Consider the following 18,485-nt stretch of genomic DNA (forward strand, 5'->3'; position numbering starts at 1 on the left):
GAAAAACACAATAGGGAAAACAATCCCTAAGTTCATGAGTCTTTCTGATTTTATTTACACATGTAATGAATGCATGGTGATAGTATGCTGTAGGTGAATCAAATTTCTGTCATTTACAAAAATGGGGGTGCAATCTTTTGACAGACAATTTGTTCTAAATGTTTTTGAGCAATATATACAATTTTTTTTTTTAGTGGAACAGATTTAATTGTTTACAAAGCAGTGTGTGCTGTGGAGTGCCTGTAGTACACTTTCAGGATCAAGAGCAGCAGGCGAGTAATGCATTAGTTGCGCTTCATCTTTCTGAATATTAAGATTTTGCACTCTGCCTTCTGTGCTCTTAGATGAGAACTGCCTTGCCAGCTCTGCCTTGCTAAGCCCTTGGCCTCCACAGACATTTGGTGCAGAAGGGCAGCGTGGCATTTGAAATTTCACCTTCTCAGTCGGGGTGGCCTGAGTGGAATGATTGTAAATGTTCCTCCTACTTTACTAACAGTTGGAATTACACCTGGAATTAAACCTACTTAATGTACTTTACTGAGCCTGATGGGAAAGTAAAAGTGTGAATAAAACCACACTGTGATTTATGCCCTTCACTTGGTTGTAGTAATTGTTTTAACCAGGTTTCTCTACTCCAGAGCCCAGCCTGGGTTTTAACACAGTTTTCATCCTGACACTGCTTTTTAAAACAAATTAACAGTGTTTTTTTTCCTCCCTTATGTCTGTAGTCACAAGTCATAATTTGTTCTATGTTTTGGAAATGTAGATTTCCAAATCTCCAATGTCTGATCTATATTTTGGAAATACAGTGGCATTTTGGAAATAAAGATCAAATTATGGAAGATATTTTTAGTGAGGTTAAAGCAAATGAGCAGAATTTCTGATAATGCTTCCTGTTTGTTTCAGTTTTTACTGATGGATTGCAATAATGCTCACAAAGTTTGACTGCAGTAGTATTTCTGAAATTTGACAGCATTACAGAACTGGTTGTGGTTCAAACTGAAATGTGCAAACCTAACGATCTAAAATTAGGGTTCTAAATTATTATTTAGGTATTAATTTAAGAACTGACACATTTACCTGCCATTGAATTCAGTAGAATTCAAAAATTGATGTGGAAAGACAGTTTACCCTTGGCTACACTTGAAGTTAAACTGAGCTCAGTACCATCTGTAACTGCTTTATCAGCAGTGGGTAAATTTGCTGGAGTAGACAAAGCTTCTGAGTTTCTGGGTCTTTTGCTCAATAGGAAGCAAATTTATGAACTTCTTTTCATGTTTGAGGGTTGGAACTAAATCTATTTATTTCTGTCTCCCAGATGTTTTTTGGAAGCCAGGAAAGATTTAGCAGTCTTAGCAAAAAAAAAACAATGATCATTTTGGAAACATTTCACAATCCCCTTTCCACGTCAAGATTTTGTGCTGCACAGAAATAAATTAAGCAGTGTTTTGGGGCCCCACGCATCCACCGTCCAGCTGTTGCAGATTTTATGATGAACTGCAGTTCATGTTTTTGGATAGAGAGGGACATAGTAATTTTCTGGCCAGGCTCTGTGAGGTGAAGGCAGCAGAAAGGATGGGCAGAATCGCTTTGCTGCTCGCTCCCTTCTGAAAGAGAACGGTAGGAGCTGATGGTGCCTCTCTCACCTTCACTGCAATCTCCTGTTCACATCAGTGGCACTGTGCCCAAGAGTGGCATGTGTGGTGCCCCTCTGGCTTCTGGGCAAAAGAAATAGTGCAGAGGGCTGTCCCCATGCCTTGTGTCTGGGCTTGACCCCTGGATAATGTCTCAGTGTGTAACAGATGGGCTGCACTGTGGCAGCACGGACTTGATTTGATACATAATTTTTCTTCCATTTGTTTGCACTTGTTTGGGAGGAATCAGTTTTTGCCTTCTCTACAGTTTTTCTTCAAGAAAACTTATTTACTGCTTTCTTTCTTTCTTACCATTTTCATTTGCTCTGTGGTGCCTTGAGGTGATAAGTGATAATTTTCTCTCCTTTGGGCTTTTGATTCAAGCTTTTCTTGTATTGCTTGTGTTTTGCTCGTGGCTGTGGCAATAAAGATATATACGGCTTGGGCTGGGGTCTTGCCTTGCTCAATTTACCAGCTCATACTACTTAAAAAGGCAGGATGCCCTTATCTGATGCCATCTTCACAGTGGCTTTCCTGAGGTTCTGCTGTTTGTTTTTCTTCCAAATCCTCAAATTAAACAGCATTGTGTCCCAGAAAGTATGAGCTGTTCCTAGACCTTTAGCCAGGTGTGCTTATCTGGAATTAAAATAAAATCAGACATTTGTTCAAAGGTTAGTTGCTGTGGTTATCAATCAGCCTCCTGGTTGCTATTGCTAAGACAGAGACTTCTGCCTTTTGGGGGATAACTCATTAATAGGATTGCTTATATGTTGTCTTATCCAACTGTGAATATTTGAAAGCAAGTAGAAATGTGAAAATTAAGAAGTCTTGAAAAACAACTATTCAGGCTTATTCCTGATGGAGACTTGATTGATGTTAATAATGAAAATAATTTGTCAGTTTTGATAATGAGGATCTTTAATCCCATATCTTGTACTCCTTTGAAATAGCAGTCAGCAGGATACTTTCCATATAATGTACTTTGGGAATTCAGCCCTCACAGGTAATAAATTATTAGAGTATTATATTACAAAATGCAGTTTTGACAAAAAAACCCAAAACATCAAACTCATGCATTTACAAGTTTCTTACAAAAAGAAAATGATATACATTATCAGGGAAGGGTTTTGATGAGTTTGCATTGAAGACATACTGATCCCCACAGTGTAACTGGAGATAAATTACAAAGCTGTACAAAAATTTCTGCTCTTGCATTGTCCCTGCCATGGCAGGAAAAATTGTGGGTCTGTTCCCCAGGGAGACCATGAAAACGCAGGTTCCTTTAGCCAGGAGCATGTGGTCATGGTTATTTCCCATCCTCAGTAGGGCCTGTGAGATAAAACACTCCAGTGCCTGTGAGGAGTATTTAGCCAAAGGAGAAGCAGTGCATTCATTCCCTGTGCTCCATCCGCTGTGTTGTCCTCCAGTTGCCATACACAGGCAATTCAGGATACATATAAATGTTTCTAACATGGAACATCTCATATGGTTTGGTTTTTTTGGGGTTTTTTTTTTTTTTTCAGTTTATTGAGAAAGGAAAGTTGCACTTGCAAGCCAATTACACACCATGATACTGCCAGTTGCTACAGTGATTTCCAGGGCTGGGGTGTCATGCTGGCAGCTTATTTTTCAGTCCTGTTGTTTTAGGCGCTGCCCCCTCCTCTCCTTTGGGAAGGTCAGGGGACAATCTTGCTTTAGCACCTTTACCTTTGGCTGTGCTTTCAGGAGTGTTGCATGTGGTGGTGATTTCCAACAAACTGGAAGTGGTGCAGCTTCCAAGGGATCTCCCAGGTGTGTTGTATAAGGAAATTGTATTACTGAAGGCTTGAACCAAAAATCTCTCTGGAAATACAGTGAAGAGAGCCGAAAAGAAATGGCTCATCCTAAGTCTAGTGAAAGCAAGAACCAGGAGTTCTCCACTGGGCTTGTTATCACCCTGTCACTTAGGAAAATAAAAATACTAATTTGGGTAGGGGAAGTAACCTTTCTGTGTCAGCTGATTTGCCATTTGAAAACCTTGGCAAGATGAAGTAAATTTGATCTTGAAATATTATTTGGAACTGAAAATGCAAATGTTTGATTTAGAAAATTTTGAACCTAAATATGGCAAATGTTTAAAGTCTGTTTTGTTCATAATATTTTTTATAAAATTGATTTCATAGACCAGCATAAATTTATTAATGATTTGGATAAAATGAGATCTGTTTTATTATTGAATAAAAATTAAAGTAGAACAGAAAAAAATTGCTGTGGCCTATGAAACCATAAGCTGTTCTATGATCAGGTTTTATAATTATACCTATAAAGGTATAAAATGTGCAATCATGTAAATAATGAAACAATTAAAATTTATTGACTATAGAGACATTAAGCACACTAAAACACTGCTATTCTGGAAATGCTACAGAGCTGCACTCTACAAAAGCTTTTAATATCTTCAAATAATTTCAGTTTTACTTTTGAATCAGAACTGCCTTCCTGCCACTTTCCAGTGTGTAAAAATTTAACATTTGCTCTGTCATCTCTTCTCTGCCTATGTTCTAATTGCTTGTCAGGCAGAAAGTTGTGTCTCTGAAGGACTGTCCTCTTCATGATAGACAGCAATGATTCCACAGGATCTGCCAGAGATGAGATTATGCTGTAATTTCCTCAAACAGCTGTGTCTGCTTCGTTATGAATAGAAGCTGTCGGGGACTGTATCCAAATCTTAGTTCTCACCCTTCCAAATCACATTAACAAAATTCAAATCACATAACAAAATTCAATCACATGCCTGGATGAGCACTTTTCCACGACTTTTAATTAATTCCAATTGTATGTTACTCACTCCAAAACGTTTATTGACTTTTTTTTTTTAATATCCTAGTATCGTCTCTCAGCTTTTGTCACCATTAGAAATAGTTCTTCATGAAGATTTGGGCTTCCCAAGAAGATATTCCCACTTCCTTTCAATCCAGCACCGTATTTTTTTCATCTGTGGGCTCAGCTCTTGGCACTGTGCAGTGCTGGCATTGGATGTGGTGGTATCTTGTCTCCCAGAGAAGACCTCAGCCAGGCTCTGCCTGGTTTGCCAGTTCTCCTCAGTGGCATTTCTTGGGACGACTGTGCCTATCAAGAGGCATCTGTTCATACCAGTTTTCTGTAGAAACTGTAAAAACTGCATCTGTTTCCCACCTCATACATATATATCCCTCATCTGCTTCCATCCGTCTCCCTGCATCACTGCACTGGTCAGACAACAGGAGTGTCTTTCTCGTGGACCAAGATCTCTTCCTGAGGGTCTTTTTCTGTAGGAGTTTATTTGGGTGTTGCAATCCATCTGAGACTCTCATCCTTTGGATGTGTGATGCTTGTGCAGAGGGCAGTAGAGCTGAGTTTGTGCCTCAGTCCAGGATACTCCGGGAGTTTAAGAACTTGGAGCTCGTGATCATGATAGCCTCTGAGGGAAATGGCTGGAGAGTCTCACTTTGTGCTTTGAACTGAGTTGTGATCAAGCAGTCGTAGCTGCTCTCTATGAGGACAAACACCTTATCAGACCTCCTGACTCCTCTCTGAGTCATTGCCAGGTGGGCTGGTACACAGGTTCTCCCCATGTATCATAGAATCATAGAGTGGTTTGGGTTGAATAGGGCGTTAAAGATTTTCTAGTCCCAACCTCCTGCCATGGGCAGGAACACTTTCCACTAAATCAGGGTGTTTGAAGCCCTGTCCAACCTGGCCTTTCATACTTCCAAGGATGAAGCATCCACAACTTCTCTGGGCAACCTATTCCAGTGCCTCACCACTCTCACAGTAAAGAATTTCTTCCTAATATCTGATCTAAATCTCTCTTCTTTTAGTTTTAAAACTATTTCTCCTTGTCCTATGAATATCTGCTGATGTAAAAAGTCATTCTCCCTCCTTTTTATAAGATCCCTTTAAGTACTAAAAGGCTGCAATGGGGTGTCTACCTAAAGCCCTCTCTTCTCCAGGTGGACATCCTGCCTGTGTAATCCTGTTTCTTGGGCAGCAGAACCCACTACCCCATTGTGTTGAGAGCATTTACCTTGCAGGAGTGGGCAGCTCATGGGGATGCGGCCCATGGCTGACCTTTCCCAGGCTACTGGCTCTGCCCCAGCAATTTGCAAACTCATTGTTTTTTGTTGTTTGGTTTTTTGTTTTGTTTTGTTTTATGATAGTAGCAAGAGGCATCAGTTTGATGGCAGATGGTTAATGAAGTGTTCAGGTGCTTCTCATACACATTGCACTGAAAGAGCAATCAGTCTAAGCCATGTGCAGAGTTACCAGAACACCCAGATATTTTCAGTGTATCTTGCTGTAAATATTCTGCTTTTAGACTTTCAGTACTGGGATGGGTCAGCAGCTGTAACAGCCTGCATTAGGAAATGTTTATAGAGGAAGCAAAATTCTCAACATGTTTCAGGTTTTATTTCTTTATTTCCATTTTTATTTGTCTACATGTTTTGATAATTCCTTTCCATATCTCATAATTATTACTGTTCTATTTTTGTGGCAAATTGAAAGCAGAACAAATAACCAATAGTGTGGAATTCTTACACATTTTTCTTTTTTCAATTCCTACTGAGGATAACAATATTTCTACACTGCTTGTTTAACCGAAAAAAGCACTGCTGTTGCTATTCAGAAGTGAGCTGCTGCTTTCTTTTTCCAGCCAGTTTTATTTTACAAACTTGAGCTCTGCTGGTGCAGTCTCTGTCCTGGAGCAAAAAGCATCCAGCACAGCTTCTCCCTCTTCCTGATGTATCCAGAGGTTAGGGTGAGACCTTCTGGCCAAATGTAACTTGGAGCGTAGCAGAGGAACTGCAATATCTGATGGGAAGAAACTCTTGTAGGCTTCTTTCCTAGATCATCATTAAATGGACTCAGGTTTAAAATAGAGTCTCATAAGGGATAGACATCTTAGAAGGAACCTGATACCGCTGGAGTTAAACAGAAGTATTTAATTGTGTTTCTGGCTCCTTCAACTTCTCCTTGTGGGATTCATAGCTGAACATAGTCTGGTGGATATAATTTTGTTCTGCTGTCTAGTATGTTCACATCACTTTTTAAAGGGTTTTTGTTTTGGGTTTTTTTTTTTTCATAAATACGATTATTACATCCTGCCAAGATGCTGTGATGTGGAGCTATGACTTCATTTTCTACTCTCAGTGGTTCAGAGGGGATATTTTCACATTTAACAGTATCAAGAAAATTTTATCCATATAAATCCTTACATGTACCAAGTGCAGTCTTTGAGATGGCAGTCTTGTTTCTTGTCCAGAGTCCCTAGTGATACGCTGCTAAGTGATGTAGTGTTGTCTTTGTTGGGCTTGAGACTCCTCTTACTCCCTTCTATGCTGAGGAGGGTGTCTGAAGAGTTAGGAGGTTCATATCCCTCTCATCTTAGAGCATTCCTCCACAGCAGGGAGTGACTTCAGATGTGTGTATGTCAGCCAACATCAGTCAAGAGAGATGACTAATAAAAAATAGAGGAAGAGCCGGCAGAACCCAGACACAGCTGAGTCTTTTCATCTCACTGACTCCAAAGAGCATAGTGAAGTTGAGCCCGGACAGTGCCATTTAAAATAAACTATCTTGCAGAAAATCGAAGCCAAAGCTTCTAAAATAGCAGCTATTTACAGAAGAATGATCAAATCTAAGGTCCCAAATGTAACTCAAAACCATGTTTCTTACTTCCAAATGGGCCTATCACAATATGTAAATGTTCAACTCATTGACTGAACCAAGCTCCAAAGTTTGTACTCCTTAACAGGAAAATAGATTACATTTTTATATTAATTTGAGTCCTGTATGTTCTATAGCAGAATGGAACCTTGTATTTACAATCAGAGAACCATTATTCATTGTTGTTTTTGTAATGGTAGTCATAAAACACGTTACAAAGTTAACCAGGCAATATTATGCAAAAAAAAAAAAAAAAAAAAAAATCTTTGGGTAATTGTATGGATGTTAACTGTAAGAATGTGGTGGGTTCTTCAAGTCTTTGACATCCCTAATCTGAGACTGGATGTCACAAGAAGAGATAAATTGGCATGTTGGGTGCACAGAGTCCATCGCTGTCAGCTTTAAGGGGTTAGTCTCCACTGGCAGTGCACTGAGGTTGAGCAGTACCCAGAGTTTCAGAGGGGCCAGGTCTCTCATGACCTTCATGTTAATAAATTTGTACCAGCAACCTCAAGCCTAAGTGCTTGGTCTGGTCTCTGAAGCACACCAGCTCAGCCTCTCTACACACTTTCAGTGAGCACAGGGACCCAGACTGGCACCCAGATACTGTAGACAGAGCATGGGACTTATTCAGCACTTCTGATTAGTGCCCCTGTGAGCCCCTGGCTAGAAACCCAGCTAAGAGTATCACTAGTGCTTTGAATTCCAGCTTCTGGGAACTGTGGAGCATGTTCCAATTTCCAGTGTCCATGTTTCTTTATGATGAAGGGTATGAACACATAGGGTACAGGAAACATCTCAGAGTAATTTTGGCATGGAATAGACAGAAATATCACCTTTATCTTGTTGGAGGTGATAGAGGACAAAATCTGGGCTCCCAAAGCCACATGTGTGAGGGAACCAAAAGGAGATGTACTGTATTGGAATTGGTGTATAATCCTCTATATTTAAAAATACACACATTCATCTGTCTCAGAAAAAAATAGGTTTTTTTCTTTGCAGGCCTCCAGCCATAGCTTTTGCTTTCTTGGAATCTATAGATCTGGCTAAGAAATGTCTAAAGGGATGGGGTGTCAGCACAAGAATGGCAGTGATTTCTACAGGGCAAGGACAGAAACCCATAAATAACTTCTATGGACCTGAAATTTTATTATTTATGGATAATCTATACAGTGATCCTTTAAATGCTTCAGCAGCCACTCTTGGTGTAATAATTATTGAAGCAATATACAAATGTTAGACCCTCAAGACTGGACCTCACCCTCACCTGGCTCTTTTTGCCTATTTCCAGTTGTAAACCTATGTGTCTTAAAAACAGTAAAAACCACTCCACTAACCAGGACAGTTTTTGCTGTGCAACTTCTCGAGTCGGAGATCTGTGCTACACTAAGAACCTTTGCTGGGAGCAAAGCTGTGATTGAAACAGTATTTAAAGTGTTTGAAAACACTCTGTCCTGGGGTTGCACCTGGGAGTGCTGTTGATTTTAACTTTGATTTAGTTACCATGATTCCTGACATCAGTGTTATGTTGTCTGGGTTTTTTGTTTTATTTGTGTTTGGGTTTTTTTTTTCCCCTTAGGTTGGCTGGATTAACTGGCTCTCATTCAGAGGGAACTTGGCAGATCTATTTTGCTTTTGTTGAACCTCTCTACAGCACGTCATAAAGATTTCCTAGGTCCAGAAGCTGCAGAAGAGACAACTGAGCAGCAGAAAAATGTGACTCTGAGGAGAGACTTCAAGCCTTCTGATGATGAATTTTCTACTCATCAGTTCTAATTTAAATATATAACTGAAGCATGCATAAAAGTTAATCTGATAGGGGAAAACACCTTATCATTAATTAGAACTGCCAAAAAACCCCCCAAAACCAGCAGTCACCTGAAGCTTCAAAATGAGTGCTCCACTAATTCCAAACAAGTCATGTTATTCCCAGCTTCAGGACAACCACAGTGAAATAAGAAACAATAATGAAAGCCTAGTGAATGTTGGGGATACCAATGCCAACCAAATTGTAACGAAAGTTAGAACCACTGACAGGGATGTTAAGAAACATGATCTGACAGATGAGAGTGGGAATATATACTCTGGAGGAACTGAGAAAGTGACTCATCTGCCTACAGAGCAAAATAAACTTCTGACCTTCAAAGAATCTCGAACCTGTCACACCAGTGTACAGGAAAGTAAGCTGCCCTCCACCACAAGCAGGGAAATGGGGAAAGATTGTAGGAGCAGTGAAGCTAAGGACATATCAAGGCATATCAGGATTAGCCGAGGACAAAGTCTGTCCAATTTAAAAAGTAGCACAAATGATGCCAACCTGGAGGTTGTCTCCAAAGGTGATGTTGACTTCACCCAGAACTTTCCTAAGGGAAAAATGTCCAGAACTGTGGAGGTGGAGAGAATTAAAAGGCTTTCTTTGGGAAGACCAAGTAAATTTTCTCCTCAGCCCGAAACATTTGCAAAAGATGGTGTTGGCCGCGTGTCGTGTAAACGTCTGCTTTCTGCATCATTGGACTCCATTGACAGGTCTCACCAGTTGATGGGAAGTACAGAGAAATCCCAAAAAACATCCACAGATCATTTTCTTGGGATGGTGTTTCATCCACTTGACAATACCTCAGAGGAAAATACTGTATTTTATTCCAAACCATCTACCTCAGGGAACAAGAAAACAAGTAAAGCAGAAAATGTACCAAATGTTAGCATTGAAAGCACACTGCATACTTCTCATTCTCAACATTCATCTGTTAAGCTCAATGAGATTGCTAGTAAATCAGAAGCACAATTAGGTCAGGGTGATAAAAGTAAAAAACTGGAGCTTAGGACTGCACCATCTCTACAACATAAAAATACATGTCCACAAAAGATAGAGAGGATTATGCTGGTAGAGTTCCTGGGGTGTCCAAGAGCTGAAAATACAGCAGTGCAGGAACAGAAAAGCTCTGGGTCTGACACGTCAAAATTTCAAGTATCCCATTTTCAAGACACCTGCAATAGAGTAGAGGACCCATTGTCAAGCCAGGTAGTAACTCATCCTGATGATAAGTTGCAAAATGATAACATCACCACCAGTGGGGAAAGGAGAGGAAGCAATGACATTGACAGCAGGGCAACCAGCCAGGCTGATGAGGAATATTTTACTGATGAGGAAATGGAAACAATATTTCCACTCACCTGCAGTAGCAAATCCAGCATCAAAGTGACACCGAGAAAAACCAAAAATTTGCATGAGGTTGACACAGGTTGCACTGAAACAGTGTGTGAACAGATATCTCCTATACATGATATTAATCGACCTGACAGCAAACCCTTGAAAGTTAATGAGAATAAACTAATGCTAGTCAAAGAAAGCACTGATGATGCTGCTGTACCTGCTTCTGATCCCTCAGAGCATCACAGAGTGTGCAGTGCAGAGACAGTGTCAAACCCACAACCTGACAGTAACAGCAGTGATGTGGAAACCTCCAATGTTTCGGCTTCAAGTAAAGAAACAGCTAGTGCACAGAAACATCCTCCAGAGGAAGCACCAGAGAGCTGTAACATTCCAGCAAAGGCGGATGTCTTTTTATGTGTCCCAACTCCTGTGCGCCCGGTGGCAACACCGGATGTTAATGGTCAGCCCACGCTGTCAAACAGTGATTTGAAGGACCTTTATGCACTTCATGATGACAAATTGTCACCCTCCTCAGTCCTACCTCCCACTGACAGCACACAGTTGTTAAACATATCCCCTAAAGTGCCTATCAAGACTGCTTGCAGCAGCGCCATCCCAAAACCTATCCTGGTCCACCCCAAGGGCTCCCTCACAGATAAGGCTGGTGCGGACAGTGACTGCAGCGAAAAGCTGGAAGAAGGCGTTGAGATAAAACCTGCCATCCCTCGGCCCAAACCTGTGAGACCTAAAATCATCACGTACATTAGGAGGAACCCTCGTTCCATAGAGCAGCTGGACCCTTTGTTCGCGCCGGCAGGGCTGCCCTTCGAGGGCCCTGCCTGCGGTGTGCCCATCCCTGCGGAGCAGAAGGCGTCCAATGGAGCGGAGGTGAAGCCCGCCGGCATCCTGTATGACAAATTTAAACCTGACCTCCAGAAACCAAGACTCTTTGGTTCTGGACTAGTAGTGTCAGGAATTAGGCCCCCAGGTCATCACTTCACTCCGATGAATGAGAAGTTTCTGCAGGAGGTAAGTTTCTGCAGCTGAGACAGCTGCTTTTGTGTGCCAAGTGGTGATCATTTCCTTGTTTGCTGCTGCCAGAAGTTTGTTCTCAAACCTCAAAAAAGAAATAAATCCTAAAACAATGTGTGATCATTAGGAATAAACTTACTCAACTCTTTCTGGTACTGACCTGGTTGTGATATCTTAGCTGTTACTGGACATTGTCATTGTGCTATTCCAGTATTTTGCAGCAAATGGGTCACCTGCTAGTATTATAAATAGGGATGTTTAAAAAGAAAAAGACATGCTGAATTGAGTAATTTTTTTTTTTTCTTCCCAGAGAATAGCTTTGGGAAATTATAGTAATTTGCCCATGCAGACTTTTCCTTCCTAATGGGAAATTTGGCAGGTTTTTATAGACAGAGCACTAGAGGTCTAAACTAATTCCATTCTGTTTAGCTGTGTGGGAAACCCAGGGACTATCAGAGCTCTTTTTGGATTATACATATAATACAAAAGAAGATTTACTTTTGACTCATTTTAATCTGTTTCTTACACTGACCTGCACGTCAGAAAATATTTCTTCTTTTCCCCGGAAACCCATTCTGAGCAGCCAAAATATGATGCAAATCCCTCTAGATAACTCTGGCTCCAGATATCTCACTGTGTTTCTGCCTTGCTAAACTGGGCAGGAGCCTTGGGTTCCCAAAATCCCTGCTGGGAGATGAGCACAGTGGAGGAGGGATGAGCTTGCTTGGTAAGTGGAGAAAGGATGGGAAGAGCAAGCTGTGTCTGTCATGTGCTCTTGCATCCACTGCTTGGGACCTGTGGTAGTTCAACAACCAAGCTTTTCATATAAACACTGAAGATGACACAGGTGATTTTATTTGAACTAGTCTTTTTGTAAAAGGATATGTTTTTTTGCTCTGTGTCTGTGGTGTTGTTAAGGCTATTTTACTCCCTACCTCATTCTACATATGTATGATGTAGATCCAAGGAACAGCACTGAAATAAAAAAAGTAGCCACAGTGTTGGCAGTCAAAACCTGGCAAATACCCAAATTAAGATACTGTGTATGAGTGTAGATTGGTCCTTATGGCATATTAACCAGAAACCTACTGAAGTGAGCAAAGATTATAATTATTTCTCATCACAAACACAGAAAGAACAGTGTTTGCTGTCCTTTTTCCTTTCACTTCAATTTTCAGCTCTGTCCCTTATATTTTATGTCCAGAGAAAGAATTACTGAAGTCTTTCGGAGATTGTCTATTCTAGCCATTATTAGTATATCTTCACAATCGCCTTGTAAGGAAAGGGGAAATTTCTAGGTTATTACTGTTTAATGCATGGCAATGGAATGAAAGCCAAAATGACTCAGACTGTGCCCTGGCTGTTTGACTGTTTGTAGGTGGTATGACCCTCTGAAGACCACAGGTTTCTGTGAGAGTTTGGGTTCTTATAATCAAGCAAGATCAGCAGACAAAGGACAGATTTCTGCGCACTGCTGAGGACTCTTTTTAGCATGAGAAGGACTTGGGTTGTGGCAAGTCTGCAGCATGATTTTCTCTAGACTAGGGTTAGAAGTAGGACACTTATGGGCTGGAGAGGTTACAAAGCATCTTCCCCTATTCCTCCAAGAAATATGACTTTTGGTAGGTATTTCAACAAGGGAATACCTGAACCCAAGCAAGCTGCTTCTTCAGAAAAGCTGGACTGACTGGGGAAGAGGCGGAAAAGAAAAATCAACCTACAGTTTGCATTACAAGTTTGCATTAGCCCAGGAGTCGGGAGCTGACAACAGAAGGTGGAATCTGCTTTCTTGGTCTGCCACCTTAAAAGCAATAACCTGGCTGTCCTGCCAGCTGGAGGAATACAAAGGGGGCTGAATTGGCTCAGTGTGGATCAAGAGAAAGGAAAATGGTCAATCAATGAAGGTGAACAGATGCTTAAAGGAGCAGCTGTTCACAGTATGGGTTGGTAGCAGATAAGTGATGTGTAATCCAAAAGAAACCAATTAGGATGCATTGAAATAGATCAAAATCACTGAGCTGAAGGGAGAGTGTGGAAGACTCACAGGTTTTGGAGACAAGGAGACTCTGGCATGATGACCACTGTCTTGGTTAGAGGAAAACATCCCAGTTTGACGTATTTCACAGATCCAGTATTGTCTTTGGAGAGCTTTGATTAGCATTCTGTAGCTCCTTATATAGCTATGATAGTGTTAATAGTGGTTAAGAGTCAAACCAGTAATCTCTAAGCATCATTCAGGGAAGTGGTAGGAAAAATTAAATACTCCTCTGGGTGCCAGGCGCAGAAGAATAGGAAGGTGCCATTTTGGACAGGAGTCTCCGAGAAAAGGCCCGGAGAATTCTATGAGAAAGACTTGAGGGCTGGCTCTGTGCAGTGGGAAGCCTGCAGGGCTTCTTGAGCTGCTTGTACCAAAGCCCACTCAGGGCAGCTCAGACAAAAATCCCAGCTCCAGCACAAAGGCATTCTGGCTCTGCTGAGGGTTTGGGTTCATAGCAGAATTGAGCTAAGGCTGAATGGGCAGCCTTGCCTGTGGAATTGGCAGCTCCCCTAGTGCTTTTTTTCAGAAGATTGGCAGTTAGATCTTTCATGCCCATCTTCATCAAAAAAGAAAAAAAAAAAAAAAAGAAAAGAAAACCTCTCAAGATGAAATGCAAAATGCTTAGGAAAACCAGTTCTTTTCCAGGGCAGGTTACTGTTATCCACATCTTTCATCCCAACATGGGCTCCCCATCTCATTGTGGAGCTCACCCTCTTCTAGTCAGCGCCAGCAGGTGTTTGTGGGCTCTTTGTTCTCCCAGTTGCCTCTGTGGGAAGTTACAGGGCAAATCAAGTTACAGGGACCCAAAGGCTCTATCTGTCCTAGTGAATTGAACAGTGAAATGAGAGGGCCTCCAAGGCTCAGGAAAGATTGTCTGTACTGCTGGACTGGGAGCATGTTCCCCAGCTCAGGATCCAGGTCTGCCAGAGCATGCTCACCCAGAGGCTGCTCCCAAGGACCGGCATCAATCAGCCTGGTCTGCAGACTGAGAGTTTACCCGTACAGGTACAGTCTGTGCGCTGTCAGAAGTGGTCACTGACTAATTTATTCACTATTTTATGGCTCCTGCCAAGAGCCCAGATCTGGTGAGGATCTGTAAGGAGGTCTGCTGATCCAGCTCTCCTGCCTGCCTCACCAAGACTGTGCTGGCCCCATTCAACCACCACTTTGGGTCTGTTCCCCAGCACAGGCATCACTGTGCTCCAGAGAGGACAGACTACAGTCTGGTAAAACAAAAAAGCCTGCTGAGGTCAAAAGGAGTTAGGGGAGTTATTTTATATATAGTCAAACCAAAACTTTCTCCCTTTGATCCTGTTGTTTGCACTGCCTGAACTGATGTTGCCATCTCTTTTCCCAAAGAGTTGCCTGAAGCAGGCACTTGATAAGCAAATTCTTCCTCGAGGCATTAATGTTTGATGATGTTATAAACAAAGTAACATGAAAGGAAAGTGTTGGGCATCCCTATCTGCTGGCCATGCTGCTGGCTCTGCTCAGGAATACCCAGCCTGTGGAAATTCCTGCAGGCTCAAAGTATTTGTTGCAGACTTTTCTGGCTCATTCTAACTAATTCATGGGTGTATGGGTATTGAGCAGACAGCCCCACAGAAGAAAACTCTGGGCTGACCTCCTTGGTGGACAGGCTACAACAGATTATTTCCCTAGAAGTCCCTCATACAAAAATCTAGTACAGGGTGCTAACAGAGATCATATTAATCCATACCTTTCTGAAGAGCTTTAAAATGGCAATAATTTTGTATAGTTCTATTGAGACCAGTTGAATTTCACACTTCATGAATTAACAGTTAAATAGAAAGGGGGAAAAAAAGTGTATCTTCATAACATGTTTGTGTCCTCTGAAACTGGGATCTTCAAAAACTAGCATCTAATTCTTGAAAGATATTTGGGCAAATTCAGCTGGACTTGATTATCTTAAGGGTCTTTTCCAATCTAAATGATTCTTTTCTAAGTCACTTCTCTCAGCTTGAGAAGAGGTTTTATGCTTGTGATTGATTGGTTTTGTGTCCATGTTTGTTGCTTTTCTCTGTTATTCCTAGCATACTGTTAATAAAGAAAAAGAAATGGGGTGAGAGAAGATTTGAATAAATTGACCCAGTTTATAAAAAATGCTTATTTTCTATATGAAAAGATTTTCTCTTCTCCTTATACTGAAATACTTGGCACTGGTGTTTAACTGTCTTTTAAATATGAAATGATGGTATGCATAGTGTAATCTGATAGAAATAAATTTATCAGGGAGAGAGAAGATAACTGAGGCTTATCCAGAAAAATCATCTCATATCTAGAAGCTGAAAGTAAGAAGCCAGACATCGTCAGTCCAAGCCTACAGAATCATTCATGTTATACAGCAAAAAACTGCATCCTAACTTAAGATAGGTCATGGGAGTATAATAAAAAAGGAAAGAGAAAGATCTAATGGCAGGAAATAGGACTGCAAACAGAGGAAGAAATATAGGGCAAAACTAAAAAGCTCAATGTTTGTTTCATCTGCCCTCCCAGTTCCTGTGCAAAAGCCTCAAATGTTCTATATTTCATAGTTTTAGGCCAGTTTTGTCTTTTAGCATATTAAAGATTTGCTAAATTAGGATTAAAGCTCTTGAAGAAGGTAGGATCAAAGCTTTTATAGCCAATGTTGAAGTGCATATTCTAATGCTTATAATTGCTAAATAGAAATTGATTTGGCATATTATATGCATCATAACTTACAGCAGAGTTAATTAATTGGCAGTTATATTTCTTCCTAGGTAGCCTGTGGCATTTTTTTGATTAATTTTTAAACAAATTTAGTTCAGATTTCCTATTTCCTATGCTTTTTTTTTTCTTTTCTCATGGCCTAAATGGGTTGACTGAAAAAATATTCATAGGTCCTTTCTAGATTATGATGATATTGCATTTTGTAAGAAAATGGTAAAGAAGCTGAACTGTACTCAGAAGAGCAAACAGTTCTTTGCAAATGTGAGAGATGGAAACTCTGCACTCTTGTCCTGAGTCGTGAAGCAACACAGGAACGTGGGAGCCAGAGCCCAGTTTGAATGCACAAAGATGCAAGGGCTGAATCATGGAAGCAGGTCATTCCTTGAGTGCAAGTTCAGTGCTCTGAGCTAGCTATGAGCTGGAAATACTTCCAGCTTGGGACTTATTCTGCTGTTCTTACAGTAAATTCCCATTAAAATACAGAGATTTGTCACTGATTTTAACAAAGCAGCATCTATTTGTGATAAATAGTAAATGTTTCACATTTGTATTTCTGATAGGGTTTTTTTTTTCTCCAATTTCCATGGGCAGATGGATTTTATAGTGGTGCTTTGGAATATTCAACAAGCCTCTGAAAGCATAAGTTAGAGAAGTGTGCTCATGTCCACAACCAGCTCTCTTTCCAGGAACTAGAGGAGCACAGATTACAATGAACATTTTGCAATGTGAACCTACTGTTTTGTTCTGTTTTTTTCTCACAGAAATTATTTGGCAGTACAATTTCTCTGGTAAAATGTACCTAAAACACCTCCAGCTTTATTTTTAGCTATCTAAGTTAAAACCAACTTCTCCCAGAATTGGGCAAGAATATTTTAAATAGCTTCTAATAAAAATTCCACTTACACACTCTCTTAGTCTATCTACCTCTGTAAATAATATAACCTTTCATGACTTAACAGTACCCTTATTTTTATTAATTGAAGGTCTTCCATTTGTCCATTTTCTTTTGGGGAAGGCATCAATTCTTTATTTGTGTGTAGTTGCATATTGAGAGTGTAATATGCCAATTTTTGAAGTGCCATTCATATAGTAATGGCATAACTTTTTAGAAGTTTGCAGTGCTCTGAAGACCAGATTCACATGGAGGGAAATTCAGCCTTTACAAGAAATTTGGAGCTCCATATCGTCTGGGTTCACTGATTTATTGTGTAATATCTGTGTTAATGGTTTTTCTGCAGGTTGGGGAAGGGCCTGCGAAAGACGAATTTTGCCCTCCACCGTACAGTCACTATGAGGTGCCACCAAGCTTTTATCGATCTGCCATGATCCTGAAGCCACAGTTAGGGCTGGGTGCAGTGTCCAGGTTGCCCTCTGCCAAGAGCAGGATTCTCATTGCAAGTCAAAGGTCCTCAGGGAGTTGTCTCCATCAGCAAGGAGAAATAACAGGTGCTCCCAGCCTCTACCATCCTGATGCTTCAGGTAAAGTATTAACTTCCTTTTCTTTCCCTTTACTGTAGTCACCAATAAGATACTTTTTTTAAAGACAGAAAAATCAAAAAATGAGCAACATTTTGACCTGATACTACAAAGCTCCAACAGCACTCTTTGAGTTGTGTCTTTTTATTCTGCAATTAGGCTGACTAGGGAGTCTGGGACTTGTGCAAAGGTTGTTTAGCAGGTCATTGCCAAAGAAAGGGAATAGTTTTCAATAATAATTCTCATTTTTCATCTTTTTATCTTCCTCTACCTTGTAAATGCCTGAAAAATCTTTGGTTTTATTCTGGGGAATGTAATGGGACATTTACTTCCATCGTGAAGACACCACCGTTCAGTCAGGATTTGACATTCCCCACCATGTTGTGCTCTGAAAACCTTGGCAGTGTTCAAATGTTCAAAGACAGAGATCTTGATTCTCTGAAGGCCTGGTGTACACCTCTTTGGAGACAACACTTCTAATACCTTTCTCTTCCTAGCTACTGCCCAGCTCAGCATGACCCTGAGCAGAATTACAGGGGAGAGAAAAGCACAAGAAGAGCTGGAAGGAGAAGTGTACAATGTCACAAGAAAGAGACAGTAATTACTTCTACAGGACGCTCCTTAGTAGCCTGGAAAAGCATGGAGGTTTAAAAAATGCCCATTTCAACAGGAGTAAGTTCAGAGACAACTAAAAATCAGTCATTGACAGAGTGGAGTGTAGCAGCTGTTTCACAGCCTAGAACAGCCTATTTAA

General features: G+C 40.8%; 1 protein-coding gene across 3 annotated transcripts in view; it reads left to right on the forward strand.

The window, feature by feature from the left end:
- MTUS2 (microtubule associated scaffold protein 2) overlaps positions 1-18,485 on the forward strand; it is a 232,592-nt gene that overhangs the window by 64,789 nt on the left and 149,318 nt on the right. The window contains exons 2-3 of one of the 3 annotated variants that reach the window (XM_066175947.1): positions 8,899-11,502; positions 17,494-17,734. In XM_066175947.1, the coding sequence (XP_066032044.1) occupies positions 9,211-11,502; positions 17,494-17,734 (2,533 nt within the window). In that variant the 5' untranslated portion in view covers positions 8,899-9,210. Of the gene's footprint in view, positions 1-8,886; positions 11,503-17,493; positions 17,735-18,485 lie in introns of those variants that run through there. The other 2 variants (XM_066175948.1, XM_066175949.1) reach the window with 2 other exon arrangements.

The sequence above is a fragment of the Chamaea fasciata genome, unplaced genomic scaffold, assembly GCF_029207755.1.
Source record: "Chamaea fasciata isolate MVZ Bird 193981 ecotype frontalis unplaced genomic scaffold, bChaFas1.0.hap1 SCAF_2, whole genome shotgun sequence".
Taxonomy (NCBI): Eukaryota; Metazoa; Chordata; class Aves; order Passeriformes; family Sylviidae; genus Chamaea; species Chamaea fasciata.